The following is a 22,361-nucleotide window of genomic DNA, read 5'->3' on the forward strand; positions in this document are numbered from 1 at the left end:
TAACAGTTGTCCCTCAGTGTCCACAGGGAATTTATCCCAGGACCACCCCATACCAAAATCTGAGGATGCTTAAGTCCCTTATATAAAATGACATAGTATTTGCATATAACCTATGCACTTCCCCCTGTATACTTGAAATCATCTCTAGATTACTTATAATACCTAATACAATGTAAATGCTATGTTGATAGTTATACTTTAATTTTAAAATTTGTAATATATTTTAAATGGTATTATTTTTTACTGTATTTTTTTCCTGCGTATTTCTGATCTGCAGTTGTGGAGCCTGCAGATATGGAGGGCTGAGAGTAATGTATTTTAATAGTAAACTCATTTTTTTAAAATGTAATTTTCAAAATGTACAGAAAGTTTTCCAGCAATGTCCCCAAATCCAAATTCACTCATTATTAAACTTGTTTGTTTTTTTTACACAGGGTGTGATAGGTATACAGCTGGTTGTTACCATGGTGATGGCCAGTGTCATGCAGAAGATTATACCTCACTATTCTCTTGCTCGATGGCTACTCTGTAATGGCAGGTAAGGCAAGGATAGGCTGATTTCACCTGGCACTTTCAATCTCTAGTTTACCAAACTGATTAACTTCCTAATTACGGTTTCTAAGAGTATAACAAAGGGAAGTCATAAGAAAAATCTAGCTTTCTTATTTCTCTTAAAAAATTAATTGTTTTTTTGTTGTTTTTTTTTTTCTGTGGAGACAAGACCTTGCTATGTTGCCCAGGCTATTCTTCAACTCCTGGCCTCAAGCAGTCCTCCCACCTCAGCTTCCCAGAGTTCTGGGATTGTCTCGCTATAGCTTCCTTATTACTCTTAGTTTGAGATATTAGTAGTTTATCTGTTTAGCACAAAGGTAATAGGGTCGTGGACAAGAATTCAGTCCTCTCACCCCTGCCTTTTTTTTTTCTGTCTGTGGGCACTGAAAACACCACATATTTTTCTAATTACCTTAAAAAAATTTTGGTCAAAAAGGGGGTAAGAAATTGTAAATCCAAGTGCTTAAATATTTTTACCATTGTTCGAAGAAAATACTTAAATCGTATATATTCTGTTGGTGACCCAGTCCAGAATTTATTATAATACAGATGTTAGGAGGTCTCAGTTTTACTGCAAAGAATTTTAAACTGTTTAATTTAGCAAGGAGGGGATGAAGTTATGTTGTGGGATTTTAATTTTGTCTACTACACTATAAACTCACAATCCCTACTCCTTCCACAAAGGAGCTAAGTCGACTTGCTGAAACATGTACCTCCCACCCCCCAAAATATTAGATTTAAAAAGTGTAGGTATAAATACAGTGGGGCAAAATCAAGGAAAGTCTGCACACAGAAAAACGTGCTAAAATCCTGTGTAATTGTGAAAGGTAAGTGATAAATTTGGTACCATGACTATTTACTTCAATTATTCATTTCAGTTAAATAACCAAATTTTGTTACTGCTTTATATGTCCATTTTCTTTTGGTTAGGCCTATTGAAGTTAGAGAAACAATGGATACCTGTCCTAGTAATGATTTTATGTTCTACGTGACAAATACACTTTTCATTCAGGGTCTTCCCATTTACAAAGCTTAAATTTCCTTCACAGAATTTATTTTCTGTTTTAAATTATTTATATTCTTCTCTATGCTTTCTACGTTTTCCATATTGATGTTTAATATTGAAAAATATTATTCAGACTGGTTTAAAATTTGTTTGGGACAATGTGATGCACAGGTGTGTGTATGTATAATGAATGTGTGAGAGCTGTTCACAAATGCACATTTTTAGGAGCAAAATAAATAATGACTAAAGTTTTGGTGAAGTGTAAAATAAGTGAAAATCAATAATCTTTAACTATTTCTTGTTACTGTGTAGGCTTAATATGCCTGTGCTATCTTGTTTACTGATTTCACTTATCTAAACCATTTTCGAAGACCAGGAAAAGATAAACATCAGCTGGGCAAATTATCATTAATTTGAAGTAAAAAGGGTCTCAGGAAACTACATGACATACATTAAGGTAGCTTATTTTCTCCTGAGAATTGTGTGTTTCTAAACTATGTTTATGATGTAATGTCACTTCCATATCTCCTTTGTCTGTAAAGACCTTGACAATTTTGTCCCATTTTAGTGTACGTACATTTTCATCTTGTTACATATTCTGCTTTCCATCTATTTCTATAAAATTTGTGCTCACTAGTGAAAACTAAAGCCTGAGAGATCAAAAACCTGATTATCTTTATTAATATTGGAAGATTTATATTTAAAATCTTTTTCTGATAAGAATGTTTCATAAGTATACGTAGATAATTTGAGGGTAAGCTCAGCCTTTAAAAAGCAACACGAAATTGGTTTTCTTTGTGATCTTGACTTGCTTTTGTAAATAGATTAACTTTTGTGTTAATTAATGCTGCCTTTAATGCCATATCAGGGTCTAAGGATATCGAGAAAGTCTAGTAATGGTTACTTTTCTGCTACAGGCAGTTTCATTTCCTCTCAATTTTGTTTTGTTTTGTTTTTAAGATTATTTACCTTTTTTAATGTTAAATCCTGAAATTTTGAGGTCATGTTGTCATTTATCTCAATTGAATAAAATTATTGATTTTATCCTTTTGGCATAATTATTGTTTTATGAGCCTTTTGTAATATATAATGATCCTGTTTTAATAGAAAAAAACCTAAAATTATAAATTGCCTATGTAAAAATATTACTGATCAGAAATGACAGTTTGCATTTTAAATCATATGATGCAGTTGGGTTGAGAAATCTGAGGGCATTCTTTAGGGTCCATAAATGCTTAAAGGAATTAAAGGAATTTAAGGAGAGGATCATGAATTTTTTTTTACAATGATGAATAGTGTAGGATGGCTTGGGAGTGACTATATTGAATAGGCTGGCTTGGGAGTGATTATATTGAATAGAACTATTTAAAAGAACTATTCAAGTAAATAGATGTGTAGATAACAGAGATTAATCATGAGTATGACGGAAGAAATTTGTTTCTGTATATATCATGTTAATATTCATGTATTCCATTGGTATCCTAAATTGTAAATAAATGTTCTTTTTTTTTAGTTATGGCTTCTCTTTTGGTGTCAAATAATCTGTCCCTGTCTCTCATTGACCAGCCAATCGTGGATCAAAAATATTCAGAAAAAAAATACAAATTTAAGTTTAAAAAAACACTATAAAAACTATTTATATAGCATCTACATTGTATTAGGTATTATAAGAAACCTAGATATTATTTAATGTATAAAGGAGAATATGTAGTTCGTATGCAAATAAAAACTTTCATTATATAAGGAGTTTTAACATCTTTGGATTTTGGTATCCTGGAAGGAGTGTTGTGGGTATTGGATGGTCCCCCACCTACCCTCAATTTCCCTCAGATACCTGGGGACAGTTGTATGTTGACTTAATGAGTAAGCCATTTTCCTTGATGAAATAAGCAATTATACTTGATGGAATAAGCAGCTTTTACTTACAAATTAGCAGTTTGTTGATTTTTAATATTAAAAAAATTGACTTATTTTCTAGCTCTTGTTAAATAACACATATTGCTATTAGTATTTTTTTAGACTGTTCTTTTAAACTTTTTTTTTTTTTTAAAGAAACTGTGTATAGTCTTTAGTCTGGTTTAACTCCATTAATATTACCCTTATAATTGTTTAAAACTTTATACTGATACAATTTTTTTAATGTTTTGTTTCATTTAGATCTGTTCATTGAGCTAGGGAGATATGGTGATATGTTGCAACTTCCAAAATCTCAGTGTTATAAAATTAATGAAAGTTTCTCAGTTTCTTCAGACAGGAAGCAGGGTCAAATGGGGAATCAGAAAGGGATTGGGCAGCTCTCCAGGTAGGTCCTTCACAAAATGATGACTCAAGGGCTCAGCTATCCTCTGAGCTATCCTTCTTCCCTTATGGCTCCTCTGTTCCCCCTGTTACCTTGGAGTGCCCTGCTAGATTGCTGTGCCAGTTGGTGAGTGAAGAGAGAGTAAGCTGTGGATCTTTCAGGATATTCTAAAGTGTCAAACTTAGAAGTAGATACATCATTTTTGGCCACATTACATAGGCTGGGGCCCTGTGACTAGTTCTGGCCAAAGTGCTGGGGAGGCTGGGAAATAATACTTATGATATAAAAAACAAGATTGGTGAGTACCTAGTTGCTTTCTGCCATAGGTGATATTATCTCCATTTTTACAAATGACAGAACAAGTTTTAAATGATTTACTCAGTTTCACACACTGATAAATGAAACTGAAAGTCTGATTCACAGCAAGATGTTCCACATCTTGTCCTGGAACTGTCATAATTGAACAGAGTTTTAAATTTGGTCAGGGAGACAAATACAACTTTTTTACAATCACTGTGACTTTTGTTGGCAGTTTACAGAGTAATTTACTTAAATTATTTTCCTTTTCTATTTTGTTTTTTGAGCCATACTTTGTCTTTTAGCATATATCCTTCAGGTTATAAGTAGTATGCAGTTCACTTGCTATGTTCTTATGGATTCTTCATGATAACATAATCAGCTTTTATTTAAAGCAAATTAAAAGGCACATCAGCATTTGATTACCAAAAGCATGCTAAGTATTAAGTAGAGTTTAATAACCTAATGCCCTCACACTATCTCTTTCTCTTTCCTTCCTAAAAGGGAATAAAAATCCTAAGAAGTTGCTTCTCTGTTGTGAACTGCTTTCCCTCATTTAAGGAACACTTGTTCTAACAGTTGGTCATATCAGTTAAAGACGTTCTTATCATGTCCCACATACCACTGATTTGTAGCCAGAGTATTCTCAACTTTGTATTGTAATAAAAGTTCCTTTTTGTTTTGAAGTTTGCTTGGCCCCTCTTTTCTTGGAGAGGTAAGTGTTAGGTTATATTCTTTGTACATTTGAATAGTGGATTTTGCATGAGGAGTAGGATACTGCTTTTTCTCTGTGATAGCTTCCTTGCTGAACCTGCTTTCTGTTTTTTCTAATTGCTTAGTTCAAACCTCATGCATTTTTCTCTACCCTTTTATCTTCCTAAGTCTACTTTTGTCTGCTGTTTCCCTTCATATGTCCCTCACTGAAAATATATTATGGTCAGATTTATTCTGATTTTTGTCTCATCCCATATCGATTAAAGAGGGTGTTATATCACCTTCATATTCAATTGCTCAATTGCTCTAATTCTTTGTGCCTGTTCTTTATTGCATGTTGCCTGATCCAGTAATCCGCAAGTTCCCTTTGGTGAGAGAAACCTACTATTCAAATGCACAGTAGGTGGGACCTATGACCTAAGGGAAAGGTTTAAACCTTCAGCTAGCACCCTTATGGAATGCCTGAGTCCTTGCTCTCCTTGCCTTAGCTTTTCTAACTTCCAGTTCCAGAATGTTCATGATATTCTATCAAAATTTCCAACAAGTGTATATAATGTGTATAACAAATAGTATTTTAGCTACTTATGCTGAAAGATTGTCTAGGTTTTAAGTGGTATTTGTTTTCGCTTAAGCCTCCCCGCCACTGGTCAAGATTATAGAGATTTAGAATGGAGACTAAAACTGTCATTAGTGACTGTTTTAGTAGGTTAGGGCTGCGATTACAAAGTACCATAGACTGGGTGGCTTATCAACAGCAGAAATGTATTTCTCAGTTCTGGAGGCTGGAAGTCTGAGGTCAGCATGCTAGTATGGTCAGGTTCTGGTAAGGACCCTGTCTCAGGTTGCAGACTGCTTACTTCTTGTATCGTGGAAAGAGAACAAGCTAGTTCTCTGACCTCCTTTTAAAAGGGCAGTAATCCTATTAATGAGGGCTCCTCTCTCACGAACTAGTAACTCCTGAAAGTTCCCACCTCCAAATATCATCAAATTGGGGGTTAGATTTCAACACAAGAATTTGGGGGGTTGGGGACCATAAACATTCAGCAGTGACCTATGTTGTATATCATGAAATAGAGTTTTATATGATTATGTATTAAAGCTTATTTAGCTTGCGTTATCAAAACTGTGCTTTTCTGTGTTTGCTCACATTTAGGTTTCTATTTTAAATTTCTAAAAGTTTTATTTCTTCAAATTTCTAGAACACTATAAATGCTACTTAAATTTTAAAAATAAAGTCTAGGTCAGGACATTATTTTCTGCTACACATTTTTTCAGTGGTATTGAACTGTTGTAGTATGAGTTGTAGTTGTCTGATAATATTTTATATTAGAGGTTTATGTAAGAATGATCATTGAAAAATTATTTTAATTATTTAGTAGAGTATAATATCAGATTGGCTTTATTATCAGAGTCACTGCAGATAATCTGAGCATAAGTGAAAAAAGCCACCAAGTAGCCAAGGTAAAAGCTATGTACTGAAAAGTTGTATATTTAACTTAAATATGAGAGGCTTATTTATTTTAGAGACAGGATCTTGCTGTGTTGCCCAGGCTGGTTTCAGACTCCTAGGCTCAAGCAATCCTCCTGCCTTAGCCTCCCAAAGTGCTGGGATTACAGGTGTGAGCCACCACACCCAACTGAGTTTTTAAGTGAGATTCTGTTAATACTTACTCTCTATTTTCTAAGAAATATATATTTTTCCCGTTTAAAAAACAGTACATATCTATAAAGTGGAAAAATATAGTAAACTGATAAGTAAAATTAAAAGGCAATGAACTATATTCCCATCATTCAAAGACAGTCGCTTTGTAAATTTTTTTGTATTTCTAATTGTTTCTGTTCATATTTTCCCCTCATGCTTGTGATATATTTTATGTTTAATTTTATATCATGTTCTTTGCTTAACATATTATCATAAAGCATTTTTCTCTAATTGTATTTTTGTGACCACTGACTTGCTGCATTCTAATGACTTTTATATCTGTATCTGTCTTCCAAGCCCATATTAGAAAGGCACGCATAGTGCAGCAGTTGCAAGCAGGCAGTCATTTTACTGAGATAGACATACCACCTAATAGCAAAGGAAAAGACTGGAAATTGAGACCAGAATACAAAGTGTAGTAGCTGGGAACCATAGCATATGGAATCAAACTGTATATGCAGCACTGACTGCTAAAGAAAATTGTGAAACTGTACTTCTGGATTTTACTTGGAATCTATGATCACAGACCTTAGATGCTGCTTTATACTGCCTGAAAGAGTTTGTATGCTGTACTTCTCAGACAGCTTTTTCAACCTAAATCCTTTCTCTCCAAAACTTAAGCATCGCTACCTCAGCCTCACCCTAAGCTCTTGAAACCAGAGCCCATCACTCTCATCTGTATACTACCAAACCACAACTCTGGTTAAATGTGCAGCCCCTCTTCTTTATCTTTAAATTTGTAAAATATATTTTATCACCTGCTCCATTTCAGTTGGATTATTCCTGTTACCACACACACTTTTTTTTTTTAAAAAAGTTCTCCCATTTAAAGTAACAACAACAAATAAGTCACAGCCCTACCTCTCTCCTCCTTAAAAAACAAAGCCCCTCCATATCCATTTCTTAATTTTTGGCCATTCCTTTATTTCCCTTTGTAGCCAAATTTGTTCATATGTTGTCTACATAAACTTTACTTTTTCACTTTCTCAGTAACTAGTGTTACACTATCTTTTAGTTCCTTTTTAGTTGGTTTTATTAATCCCTATGGATTTAGATACCACAATTATATAATCACTTCAAATTATCTCTGAACTGCAGATTCTAATATGCAGTTGCCCTCTTGTCATTTTTACTTGATGTCTCATGGGTACTTAAAACTCAGTATTTTTAAGTTCGTGATTTCTTCCTGATCTCCTCCATATCAGAAAATGTACCATCATCTTCAAATCAGAAATGTAGATATTATCCTTTATTACTTTTGTTCACTCTCTACCTTTAGTCCATCAGCAAGACCTGTTGATTCACTGCCCTTGTCTCCCTGTAATTCACAGAACAGTGAAAGGGATCTTAAAATGTGAATCAAATTATTTATCTACATTGCTTTGAGACCATTATTCAGCATAAAATCTAAATTCCATACTATGACCTATTAGCCTTTGCATGATCTGTTCCCGTCTTATTACCTTTTCAGCCCCCTCTTATGTTTCTCCTTGGAGCTCTTGCCTCACTGGCTTTTAGTTACTGCAACGTCTTATGTTCTTTCATGTCTCTGTGCTTTTGGACTTGGTGTTCTCTGCCTGGAATGCTCTTCCTCTGTTTTCTCATTCTTAAGGTTGCTGGTTAAATGTCTTAGAGAAGTTTTTCCTCACCTAATATCTAAGGCTGTCTCTCACATTTTCACCACTTGTTTCATTCTTTCATGTGGTATTAAAATTTATTTTTCACTATTTAATTGATTAGATTTTACCCCCCAACTGGAATATAACCATCAAAAAGGCAAGGGCTTTGGCTTTAATTGGTTGTGATTATATCTCCTCTGCCTAGCAGAGTATCTGAATACAGAAGGTTCTCCCTAAGTGACAGATAAATGAATGAATGGGTAGGTGAGTTACAGACTAGAAGTAACCCTAAAAGTATCACACATCCTTAGATTCCAACTTTGAACAATAATTCTCACTAATAACGATAACCCTGAGTTATCCCATAGGAAATGTAATAAATCTAAGCCATTTTAGAGAAATGAGTTTACAAAATAAGATTTAACAAACATGAGTATATTTAAAAAGAAAATGTGTCTTAAGGCCGGCGAGGTGGCTAACACCTGTAATCCCAGCACTTTGGGAGGCCAAGGCGGGTAGATCATGAGGTCAGGAGATTGAGACCATCCTGGCTAATATGGTGAAACCCCATCTCTACTAAAAATACAAAAAAATTAGCCGGGCGTGGTGGCGGGTGCCTGCAGTCCCAGCCACTCAGGAGGCTGAGGCAGGAGAATGGCATGAACCTAGAAGGCGGAGCTTGCAGTGAGCCGAGATCGCGCCACTATACTCCAGCATGGGCAACAGAGCGAGACTCTGTCTCAAAAAAAAAAAAAAGTAGAGAATGTGTCTTAAAATATTTCATTACTATAGGGCTCTAAATAAAACCTAATTTTTCCTATACTGAGAGTTCTTTCACAAATTACTATTTCTCAAAGCTGAAGAACTGATTTTAATCTTTATACATGAGTTATTCTGGATCATGTTCTTTTATATGAGTTATTTCTTATAAGTGTTCTTCTAAATGTTATGCACTCATCCTCATTATTTGTGGATTTTGTTTTGGGGTTTGCCTACTTGCTAAAATGTATTTGTAATTCCCAAATCAGTGCTTTTTGTGGTCATTGATGGACATAGACGGTGATGAAAAATTTGAGTGGTCTGTACGTGCATGCTCCTGGTTGAGGTCTAACAAGGCAACAGTCTGCCTTATTGTTTTGGCTGTCATACTGTAAACAAATCTCTTTTTTATGATCTGTTTAGGGCCACATTTTTTTTACAATTTTGCTTTTCATTGGTGATCTTGCTGTTTAAAATGACCCCCAAGCATAGTGCTGGTGGTAGTGTCTAGTATTCCTAAACACAAGAAGGCTGCCTTACGGAAAAAAATTGCTGGAATGACGCACAGAACTCAAAAAAATGCTATACTTAATGATTACTGGTATTAGATAAGCTTTGCTCAGGGATGAATTATGCTTTTGGCTGTGAATTCAATGTTAGCGAATCAGTGATATATATTAAATAAGATATATTTAAACAGAAACACACATAAAACAAGCTTGGGTATTGATCAGTTTATGAAAATGTTATGACCGGAAGCTCACAGGAACCTAACGCTGTATTTGCCCTAGGAACAATGGTTCAGTGTTCGCGGCGACTTTATAAAACATAACTACCGCGAATAATGAGAATCAATTCTGTAAGTTAAAATTCTGGACTTCACTATAAATTCAGGAAGTGCCTCCTTACCTGTTTATTGTAATTTAGGGACTTTTAGGTTGGGATATATATATATATATATATATATATATATTTATCTTAAATTCATTAAGCAAAAAACTGAATTCATTTTGGTTCAGTTATCCTTTTTGAGCACTTACTATATGCCAATAACTACTAGCTTTGAAGTATACAAAAAGCAAGAAAGCCATAAAATCTTTTCTCCAAGCATCTTTCAGTTAGGGTAACATTCCATTTTAATTTTAATCCAACTTATCTGAAACCAATTGGGTATGCTACACTTGTATTCTGACAGTAATTACCTGGAATTAGTACAAATCCCACAGGTTAAAGGCCAAGTTCTCCATAAGACTGCCCCTACTTCAGATACCAGTTTCAAGTTTTCAGGGTACCTAGGCCACCTGCACTTCTGACTTATTAAGTTACAAATCTGAGGATTCCCATGATCCCCTCAGGTCCAGTAATCTGCTAGAATGATTCATAGAACTTAGGAAACTGCCTTATCTATTATTACAGTTTTATTTAAAGGAAGCACATAGGGTAAGGTCTGGGAAAGAGCAGAGTTTCCATGCCCTTTCTTTCCCTCTGGAGTCTGAGGATGTCACCCTCTGGGCATATCAATGTGTTAACCAACAGGAAGTTCCTCTGAGCTTTGATGTCCAGAGTTTTTTTGAGTTTCGTTATATAGGTACAATTTTAAGTCATTGATACAGAATTGATTTTAGTGATCCAACTCAATTTCCAGGACCCTCCCATCCCTGGAGGTCAAGTTCCTGAAAATCCTGACCCTCTAATCTTGTGCTTGGTGTTTCTGATAATCAGCTCCATCCTGCAGCTATCTGGGGCCCGCCTTGACCTACCTCATTAGCGTAACAGAGATACTTCTACCACTCTTGTGTTTATAAGGACTTTTAAAACTCTGTGTCAAGAACTGGGGACAAAGAGCAGATGTATTTTTTTTATTATACCACAAGAAGACTGCTTGTAAACACTAAGAGATAAATTAAGAGTTTGCCAAGTAGGGAAATAGGTGTTTACAAGGAGAGAAGAATATATGCAAAAAGCACCAAGGGATGAAAAAATTTGTGAGGAAGAAAATGTCACTTCGTCAAGCCAGAAAGTGTCACCTTCAAATGAAAATGGTTGAAGGTGTAGGCCGGTCGCGGTGGCTCAAGCCTGTAATCCCAGCACTTTGGGAGGCCGAGACGGGCGGATCACGAGGTCAGAAGATCGAGACCATCCTGGCTAACACCGTGAAACCCCGTCTCTACTAAAAAAAAAAAAAAAATACAAAATACTAGCCGGGCGAGGTGGCAGGCGCCTGTAGTCCCAGCTACCCGGGAGGCTGAGGCAGGAGAATGGCGTAAACCCGGGAGGCGGAGCTTGCAGTGAGCCGAGATCGCGCCACCACACTCCAGCCTGGGCGACAGAGCGAGACTCCGTCTCAAAAAAGAAAAAGAAAAAGAAAATGGTTGAAGGTGAACCTGGAAAAGTAGACATCGGTCAGATCATGAAAGGCTGTAGAAGCAAGAGATGATGCATGACTCCCATACAGATGTGGGCCTTGTAATATATGTTTTAATGGAAATTTTCAAGTATACAAGGAGTAGATAGAATGATGAATTCCTGTGTACTCATCACAATTAATAGCTTATGGCCAAACTTGTTTCATCTGTACTTACCCCACCTTACATTTCAGTGTATGTATCGAAAATAATGAGTTTTAAAAAATTACCACAATCTCATTATCGTACCTAAACTTTTTTAATAATAATTTTTTAATATCATCAAATATTCAGTCAGTACTCAGATTGCCAATTCTACAGTTGCTGGGTTTTTTTGTGTGTTTTTGTTTTTGTTTTTGTTTGAGATAGGGTCTTACTTTGTTGCCCAGAGTGGAGTGCGGGGGCACAATGATGGCTCATTGCAGCCTTGACCTCTCAGGCTCAAGCAGTCCTCCTACCTCATCCTCTCCCCCGACCACAGGTGCATGCCACCAGGCCAGGCTCATTTTTTAATGTTTTATAGAGGTAGGGTCTCACTGTGTTGCCCAGGTTGGTCTCAAACTCCTGGCTTCAGACAATCCTGCAGCCTTCTAAAGTTCTGGAATTACCAGTATGAGCCACTACGCCTAGCCTGCAGTGTTCTTAAAACAGCAAATCAAAGAGACCATGTGCCATAACTAATGTTTGTAATCCCAGCATTTTGGACAACTGAGGAGGGAGGATCCTTTGAAGCAGGGAGTTTGCGACTGTTCTGGGCAACCAAGTGAGCCCCTATCTCTATTTGGGGGGTGGGGGGGTAACAGCAATTGGGAAATTTCAAATTTAAAAATTCTAGATTTTTGTAATTGAAGAATTGGGGGTTCTAGCATACTAGATGCATTTCTTCCTCTATAATAATAGGGCCTTTGTCAAAGTTTTTGCCTAGCTGCCTTATTCATTGCTTTTCTCTGTGAGGAGCCTTGGAAGTGATTTAAACAGACATGGATCTTGATAAGATTTGTATTATGAAAAAATAAGTAAAGGTGGTCCACCTTTCTATAAGGTGAAAAAACAAGAAAACAATAACTAGAGGTAAGCTCAGATGGATTTGATGAGTAATATGTCCACAGGAAGGCAAGGAGGATACCAGTGAGAGAATTTTGCAGTAGTCAGATATTCAGAGGAAGATACACTGAAGTAAGGTCTCTGCAGTAGGGCAGAGTTTAGAATTTTAAGAGATAAGGAACAGAATTAATAATAACATGTGGAGAGGGCACATTGAAAATAAGATATAAATATCAAATTTAAGTGATTGGTAGATAGTTAGGACGACTAGGCAAGCCATGAAATTCAGGATGAGCCACTTGGTGCTTGCGAGGGAATAACTGTTTAGTTTGGATCTTGAGTATTCACTTCAGATTAAAGTATTTTGACTGTGGTAGAGAGGAATACAACCAGTTGTTGAATCCTTACCTGAGGAAGGTTAGATATAGCTAAAAGTAAAGTGTTTTGTAATACAATGATTTTCTCTAATTATTCTACACGTAAAGTTTGAAAATTCTCGAACTAAATTAAAAAAGCGAAAGAAAGGAAAGACTACCTGTAAACATGAGAGTTCATTCAAACAACTCTCTTTTTAAGATAATTCTCAGTTCCTTCAAATGAGGGATTAGTAGAGAATTAGTGTGCTCCTGCCCACTTGGCTACAGACTTCATTTACTTTTAATAATAAGCTTGTATAATCTTAATATGTATTAATACATTGTCATTTGTAAGAAATATAAATACAAATGGCATTGCTGGACCTGGCATCTAGTAAGTGGTTGGTAAGTGTCTGCTGGATGTTTATCTAAACCCTTTTAAAGTTTAAGAGGTAGTATTTGTTTCAGATTACAGTTTGCACCTGATATTTCTCGACAGTGTCTTCACAAATACGAAACTTAATAAATATTTATAGGATAAAGAATAATTCTGGTGATTTTAAGTGCTTTATTTAAAAGGATTCTTTTTTTGCTTAGTTTGAGGTGGTATCAACATCCTACAGAAGAAGAATTAAGAATTCTTGTGGGGAAACACCAAAAAGGGAAAAGCAAAAAAGATAGGTAAGTTATATTGAGCTTGTAAAGTGTTAAATATTTAACGCAATTTATATAAATATATTTTATGCTTTGAGTAAAGAAACGTACCAATTATTGTAAGTAGTTGATAAATTTGAGATCAAAACTGATGAAAATCTAATCTGTAGTAATATATACACACAAAATAGTGATTATTTTACTCAAGAATGGTTAAGTTTATTCTTTGTTTAAATCATGAAAACAATATAGCCATCATACTAAAGAAAATGTAGTTGGGGTTGATTGGGGAGAGACTTATAACCCGTATCTGTATCCTACAACTCATTAAAGATGTCAGTTGGTTTGGGTTATTTTCCAGTTTTTGCTGCTACTGTGTATTATGACATTGGGGAAATTAACCTGCTCTTGGCCTCAGTTTCCTCATTTTAAAATTAAAAGGGATGGACAATATAACTGTGTAGGTGCCATCAGCTCTGGAATGTTCTTTTCATGTTTAAAGTTTATGAAGAGAACTGCCTACTAATAAACCTCACAGAACAGACCATAGTAGCCTCATCTGTGAGATGGAAAGAGTAAACAAAACAATGTTTTGAATAATCCTTCCAGCTTTAAAATTCTATATCTCTATTTAAATAGAATTCTTAGGGAAAGTTCATATTAATTACCTCTCTGAATGGACCGTAGTTTTCTCAACTGGGGATCCAAGAGGACATCTTAGGTCCCCTGTGACTCTGAAACCGTGATTGATTGACAACAAATTATAACCATGTTTCTCATGTATATCATAAAAATGCTAACCTAGCCTAATACATTTATAGAAGCTAAAAAATAATTAAACATTAATGATTATTTGGCATGAAATTGGAAATTTGAAAAGACTGTCTTTTTTAATCTTACTACCATCCTTTTTCACTTATCATTACAAATATACCTGGAAGCTCATTGGAATATTAATAGTAAACCTTCCTTCTTTTTAGTCCAGTAGTTAAGTTCTTTAATAAAATAGTCCTGCCTAACATTATAGTTTCCAGAGCACTTTTATACACAGTTCTACTTAATCCACAAAACAACCAAGAGTGTTAGCTAATAATTTAATTTACTCTTTATTAATGAGAAGCTATTGATCAGAGATGTTAAATGAGTTGCCCAAGTTCACATAACTAGTAAGGTTACGTACTGACAACCAGGATTTGAATCCAGGTTAGTTTTTAGTTTCTGTTTCTTTTTAACTATTCCACTTCCACCTATTTATAGCTACCATGTTCAGCATTTGTAAAATTTAATTATGTAGAAAGAGTCTCACTCTGTCACTCAGGCCAAAGTGCAGTGGCACAATTCTGGCTCATTGTGGCTTCAACCTCCTAGGCTCAAATGATCTTCCCACCTCAGCCTCCCAAGTAGCTGGGACCAGATGCATGCAACACCATACCCAGCTAGTTTTTTTAAAAACAAAATTTGTAGACACAAGGTCTCCCAGTGTTACCCAGGCTGGTCTCCCTGAGATTAAGCAGTCCTCCCGCCTCAATCTTCCTGGCCTCTCTCAAAGTGTTGGAATTACAGGTGTGAGCCACTGCACCTGGCCTGAATCCTTATTATAGTGCCTTGTAATGAATAATTATGTTCTAAGTAATTTTTAATAGGTTGAACATGCCTTATAGTTACAAAAAGATACATTAACGTTGCTGTCTTGTTCCTAGTAACAAGAATTATTTTTTGGTTTATTGACATGAAATTATTTTTTCCTGAGGCTTCCCAGTTTTTTATTCAAGGATAAATGCAAAGTTGTTTTTCAGTATTGAGATTAATAGTATTAAAACTTAGTTGAAGCTGGCCATGGGGGTGTGTACCTGTAGTCCCAGCTACCCAGAGGCTGAAGCAGGAAAATTGTTTGAGCCCAGGAATTTTGAGTCCAGCCTGGGCATCTGTGTGTCTAAAGAAATACATAAAATAATAAATTGAAACCTTAGTTTATTACTTTCTATATGTTTGTCTTTAAAAATTAAATTTAGAAATCATACAGATACACCGGAAGAATTTGTTTTCCTTCATCTGTGATTTTTAGTAAAAACTATTGCAAATTAGTCTGTCTTGTTTCTGAATTTCTCATACACATAAATCTTAAAATAATTCTTCAACTCTGATTTGCATATGGTTCCGGGTCTGTTTATATGTATGTATGTGTGTGTTTATACATGTCACTTCAAGGAGAAGTGCACTTTGTCTTCATTTGCATTTACTCTTGTGCCTAAAGAAAAAAGAGAGTAGGAAAAATGGGTGTGAAATGCTAAGCTAGAAAAAAAAGTTTTATTGCAGTAACTAATTTAGGTAATTATTTCCCTGGTAATCTGTATATTCACATGATAATTTACATTCAAATTTTACAGTACCCTTTTTAAAACTACCTTTGAGTACTTTACCTCGTTATTGATGAAATATTAAGAATTCTGCCTTTACACTGTGAAATTTAAAACTTCATTTGTAATTAGTTTGAAACAAACACTTGGATAACAGTGTAGGTAACTTGTTTTTTGTGTCACTTGTCTGATTTTTATAGGAAATATAATGGTCACATTGAAAGTAAGCCATTAACCATTCCAAAGGATATTGACCTTCATCTAGAAACAAAATCAGTTACAGAAGTGGATACTTTAGGTAAGGGAAATCTTGGTAAAATGTTCTATAAATCTCAGTTTTATATTATGGTAGTGAAAGTACTTTCATTTTAATCATTAAGTCCATTATACAGAATAAGGAATCTTTCTAAGAACTTAGATGCTCAAATGACTTCATTTGAATTGAATTTCTTTTTTTGTTCACCTAAGTTGTATTATTTTTCCAATTTTCGGAAGAGGCTAACTTACACAAGTTTATTATGCAGTTTGTTTATTAGATTGAGATCACAGTCAATTTTTATTATCTAGAATTCTAGACTTCCTTTTACTCTTTGTTTCAGCCTGCCCTTTTCTAATGTGGCTTGCAAAACTGCATTTGAAATGTCTGGCCATGAGCAGCCCAGGGGTTGGGGTGCCTACTTTTATGCAGTTGAAAAATCGAGTACAACTTTTTACTACTCATGAACCTAATTACTAACAGCCTACTCCTGACCAGAAGACTTACCAATAACATAAAAAATCAACACATATTTTTTGTGTTATATGTATTATACACTGTATCATAACAATAAAGTAAGTTAGAGAAAAGAAAATGTTATTAAGAAAATCATAAGGGAGAAAAAATATATTTCCTATTAAATGGAAGTGGATCATCATAAAAGTCTTCATCACTATGATATTCACTTTCAGTAGGCTGAGGAGGAGAAGGAAGAGGAGGGATTGGTCTTGCTGGTCAGAGGTGGCAGAGGTGGAAGAGAATCTGCATATAAGTAGATGTGCGCAGTTCAAACTGTATTGTTCAAGGGTCAACTATATTTCTATTGATTTACCCATATTTAGAGTAATTCAATTTTATTCTCACATATATTAGAAAGGAAAATGGTTTTAGAATAATGAACTGGATTAGAAATCAGAAAAATTTACTTATTCAGGATTTACTTTCATCCATTTGTTATTTCCAAATAGGTCATTTAGTTTTCCTCCTATAAATTATAGAACTGTGGTGTCTCAATTATTGTAATTATATAATGACTACAATGATTCTAGTTTAAAATGATATTAATATGAAATTATTTGAATCCTAGAAGGAAAAGGCATCTAAGGTGATATAATTTAAAACACTGGTTTTTAAACTTTGGGATATATCAAAATCACTTGATGAGTTCTTTGAAATGGATTCTCTACTCCCATCCTTGAAGATTCAGTAAATGTAGAGTAGGTTTTGGGAATTTGCATTTTTAAAAGTGCTCCAAGTGATTTTGATTTTTGACTAGGTTTGAGAACCACTGGTTTATGTGATAAATGAAATGCGTGTTTTTTAAAAATAATTTTGATAATGTCAAATAAGGTGTCATTATGTAATTTGACTCTTCTTGGGTTAAATCATACCACCATCAAAAAATTTTAAGAGGTCTAACATCTCAAATAGGATTATTTTATGATACAAGGTGGCTTCGAAATACGTGAAAGTTTATTATTACATCTGTAAAGGTTGTATGTATATGTAAAGCATGCCCTAGAACTAAAAAATATCAGTGAAGAGCAATATAAATCACTTGTCTAATATCATTTAGACTTTTTTTTTTTTTTTTTTGAGACGGATGGCTGTAGTGCAGTGGCGCGATCTCGGCTCACTGCAAGCTCCACCTCCCAGGTTTATGCCATTGTCCTGCCTCAGCCTCCCGAGTAGCTGGGATTACAGGTGCCCGCCACCACACCCAGTTAATTTTTTTGTATTTTTTAGTGGAGATGGGGTTTCACCATGTTAGCCAGGATGGTCTCGATCCCCTGACCTTGTGATCTGCCCACCTTAGCCTCCCAAAGTGCTAGGATTACAGGCGTGAGCCACCACGCCTGACCCATTTAGACTTTTAAGACTGGTTATGTCTTCCTCTTTTTTCTTTTTAACTATTTTACATTCAACATTTAAAACATTTAAAGGCACTTTGACTTTTTGATTAGTAGTTGTCACATATGTTTCACTACTCCTATATGTGCTTACTTGTATAAAATGTTCATAGACACGTATAAATACAATAATATATAAACGTTCTTCCTGATTTTTAGTAGTTTTGACATTTTTACAAAGAATGTTTATTGAATAATTTGTCAGCTAGCTTTAATAAGATCTTAAAATTGTTGAGTATCAGACATTGTTATAATATTTTACTTGTATTACCCCATCCTCACAATTCTGAAGTAGGTAACTGTTACCAGTTTTTGTTTTTGTTTTTTTAACTCATTAGGAAGAAGAGTTAAATAACTTGGACAGGGTTACACACTGAATGTGGTACAGCCACTCAATGAGAACTAGGCTATTTTAATGAACTTAAAAAAAAAAAAAAATACTGAATTTAGGGTATTGTAGCTTTAGCATGTAGTTTATGGAGTATTTGGTTTCACTTTTAGGATTTTGATAACTAGTCACAAATGATACTCATTTATCAACTGGTCATGTAATATCAAGAGCATTTCCAGTTAACCAACATAACAGGGAGATGTTCATATATGTTTGTAAGTTTTCGTAGTCATTTGTGAATGCATGTTGTATATGTGTGTTTAGGTGAAAGTACAGAGTTTTCTGTCTTCTTTTGACTTCAATATTTTATTAAAAGGCATATATATAATTGTATTATTGATTACACAAAGAATGTAACACTTGAGTTAAATAGCCAAGAATATATATAATTTGTACTTTCATGGAATGTATATATTATTGATGTCCCAATAATTATCATAAAAGTCTATCTTAATTTGTATTAACTATGTATTATAAGAACCTCTTAAAGAACATTAGAACTTTTGAATGTCACTTCACTGTTTGCTATGAGTGAGTTCCATGAAGTCCCTATGAGTATGGGTAGGTTTGGAGAATTAGAATGCTTATTTAAATTATTGATAATAAAACTGAAAACCTTAAATGGATTTTGGTCTGTCCTTTCCATCCACTTCCCTGACCTTCCAGATAGAAAGCTCAGTATGGGTGATTTTTTTTTTTTCTTAGTGGGAGGAAGTAATTGAGGGTAAGCATTCTGTAACCACATCAGTATGTTTCAGGCTTATGTTCAGAAACTGTAGGTCAATCACAATAGAAGACCTAAAGCAGGGTTGGGGGCAGTGGCTCATGCCTATAATCCCACCTCTTTTGGAGGCCGAGGTGGGAGGATGGCTTGAGCCCAGGAGTTTGAGAACAGCCTGGGCAATATAGTGAAATCATGTCTGTACAAAAAATTAAAAAATTAGCCAAGTTTGATGGTGTGCATCTGTAATCTCAGCTACTAGGAAAGTTGAGGTGGGAAGATTGTTTGAGCCCCAGAAACTGAGGCTGCAGTGAGCTATGATCACACCGCTGCACTCTCAGAAAACCTAAAGCAGTTAACCTAAAAGTTAAAGTACATTGAAGCAGATAAAGAGTGTTACAATAACTTGATGCAAATTTAAAAATCATAAAAGGATTTTGGATTATTAAAATGTTATGATCATCTTACAGAAATGGTATAAAATTTGGTTAGTTTTGATGCTACTTTTAATAGCTCTTACTGTATGTGATATTTTCAAAATACTTTTTCTATAAGAATGTTGTATCTTCAAGTGTAATTGTATTATATTTTATCACTAAAAACCGTCCAAAGCAATGCAGATCATTTTATTATGTGCCATAAGAACATCTGAATTGATGGTTATGTACGTGATTTACTTCCACATTTTTAGGAGGCCTTCTAAAAAATGATGTTGATGTTTTGGACTACACTCTGGTAGAAGTAAACCAGAATACCTATGCCAACTGAGATGCAAAGGGTGATGGAATTATATTTACTTTCAAAGAATGTTAATTTCAATGTAAACTCTTAAGAATGGAATAGTTTGTTGAAGGGGTATGGTTTTATGGAAAATCAACAGACATTTTATAAACTTTTCTTGCATAACAAAATAGGGTATAAGAGGTATATTTAGTTCATTATTTTTCTTGAGACAAAGTCTTGTTCTGTCACTCAGGTTGGAGTGCCGTGGCGTGAACTCAGCTCACTGCAACCTCCGCCTCCCAGGTTCAAGCTCTTCTACCTCGGCCTCCCAAGTAGCTGGGACTACAGGCGCCTGCCACAACGCCCAGCTAATTTTTATATTTTTAGTAAAAACGGGGTTTTGCCGTGTTGGCCAGCCTAGTCTCGAACTCCTGACCTCAGGTGATCCGCCTGCCTTGGCCTCCCAAAGTGCTGGGGTCCAGCCTTGTTTATTATTTTAATCTGTAGTATTTCATAGAATTACTAGTTTACAATTAGTACAGCCAATAATTGTAACATAAAGTTTAACTCTTACTTCACAGAAGTGAACAGTATAACTAAATTGTTGTGTTCCAGACTAAGTTGTTTTCTGAAGTGAAGGTATCATAGCTAGATATTTAAAAGAAAACACTTATAATTTCTGTAAAAAATAGCTAATCAGTTAATACCAATAAATTTGCAATCATACTTTACCAACAACTTAAATTTAACTTTGGTAATCTTTTAAGGTTTATTTTAATTTGTGAGGTATTAAAATTTAGTTTGGGATGCTAACATCCTCAGTCTATTTCCTGCATTTTTAGATTCATATATTTGTAAATCTTACATTGCAAATGAACAAATAAAGTCTAGCATATTTTAATTATAAATAGGTCCTCATAAGTTATTTATGAAAATTTAAGTGAAACTTTTTTTTTTTTTCCAGCATTGCATTACTTTCCAGAATACCAGTGGCTGGTGGATTTCACAGTGGCTGCTACAGTTGTATATCTAGTAACTGAAGTCTACTACAATTTTATGAAGCCTACACAGGAAATGAATATCAGCTTAGTCTGGTGCCTGCTTGTTTTGTCTTTTGCAATGTATCCTTCAAAACATCATTAATATTAATTTATTTTGCAGATAACACCATTAGACCTCATCTCTGATTTGAGAAAGATTTTATGTCATTAGATAACTTTTCTTTATTGAAATCTTTTTTATGTAATTGAAAATATTTTCAAAGTAATAGAGTTAAATAATTTAAAAAGCTAAATGTAAGAAAAATGCCACTGCCCTGCTTTTCCTTTTTATCCAAGTCTAATGTCACAGAGACAACCACGTTCACCCCTTTTAGGCATTTATTTTGGGAATTCCTTCCTTGTGTTTAAATATTATGTGATAATGGTACTATTTATATATTACTGCACCTTTCTCCCTCTTCCCTTTTCTTCCCTTCCTTCATTCTCCCAAAATAGTTAGAGATAACATTTTATTAAATTTATACTCAGTTTTACCGTGTTATGCCTATGAAAATATTATTTACAGCCAGGCATTATAGTGTATTATTACCTTCTGTAAATAATTTTTTATTTTTGTAATTGTGGAAACTATAAACTCTTCCACAGAATTGGTAGAACCTCAGTAGTTCAGATACTTCATTTCTGTTTTTTTCCCCATAGAAATATCCTCCTGGAGCCCTCAGTTTTCTAAACTTCAGTATAACTAATATCCTGTGACTTTCTTCACTGTCTTCCAAAAATTCCCTCTACCCGTTTCTGGATCTCATGATTTCCTCTTCCTTGGTTTATTCTTTTTTTTTTTTTTTTTTTTTTTTTGCAGAGCACATTCTCCTGTGGTGTCCTTAGAAAGGGTGCTAAATTTTTATTTTTAAATCTTGCTTGCCTGGAATTATCTTTATTTTTTCCCTCATACTTGATAGATAGATTGGCTCAGTAGAAAATTTTAAGAAAGAAATAGGTTTGCCTGGAGAATCTTGAAGTCTCTTGAGAAATTGGATGTCCTTTTGTTTTTCATATATACCTATCCTTCCCCTAGTACATACACCCTTTGGAAGCTTTTTCTTTTTATTCTTCTGGTTTCTGATGTTTTATCATTGATAGTGTTAAGTTCTAGATTTACCCTTTAAATCTGAAAACTCATGTCTTTTACTACTATTTTTGTTTTCTTATTCTTATTAAAATTAAATATGTTCCCTGCTCTTTTTTTTATTTCCATCTCTCCAGCGGCAACTTCTTCTAGCTCTTCTCTGTTTGATGCTTACTTTTATATTTGCATGTACTTCCAAGGCTATTCCTTGATTTTAGTTTTAAGCTTAACTATTGCCATTTCACTTTGGAAATAAGGATTAAGCATATATCTTTGGGCTGCCAGTTAACCACTGATCATTTTCTATTCATCTTCCACATATAGTAATGTCATGTTTATGCCATGATCATGTAAACACCACTCACAGATGAATAGTTAGTTGCCTTAATGTATTCAGAAATATCAAGTAATATGTCAATTTCATCTTGAGTAGAGTTCCTCCTGGAGCCCTCAGATAAGCCCCAGTCTA

At 34.6% G+C, this 22,361-nt stretch overlaps 1 protein-coding gene across 6 annotated transcripts in view; it reads left to right on the top strand.

Moving 5' to 3' along the window:
- Window positions 1-22,361, top strand: part of TMEM161B (transmembrane protein 161B) — a 74,058-nt gene that overhangs the window by 27,416 nt on the left and 24,281 nt on the right. For 3 of the 6 annotated variants that reach the window (XM_010357618.2, XM_030927585.1, XM_010357619.2), the window contains exons 2-5: window positions 435-538; window positions 13,351-13,434; window positions 15,965-16,062; window positions 20,730-20,886. In XM_010357618.2, the coding sequence (XP_010355920.1) occupies window positions 435-538; window positions 13,351-13,434; window positions 15,965-16,062; window positions 20,730-20,886 (443 nt within the window). Of the gene's footprint in view, window positions 1-434; window positions 539-13,350; window positions 13,435-15,964; window positions 16,063-19,728; window positions 19,821-20,729; window positions 20,887-22,361 lie in introns of those variants that run through there. The other 3 variants (XM_030927587.1, XM_030927583.1, XM_030927584.1) reach the window with 3 other exon arrangements.

The sequence above is a fragment of the Rhinopithecus roxellana genome, chromosome 3, assembly GCF_007565055.1.
Source record: "Rhinopithecus roxellana isolate Shanxi Qingling chromosome 3, ASM756505v1, whole genome shotgun sequence".
Lineage (NCBI taxonomy): Eukaryota > Metazoa > Chordata > Mammalia > Primates > Cercopithecidae > Rhinopithecus > Rhinopithecus roxellana.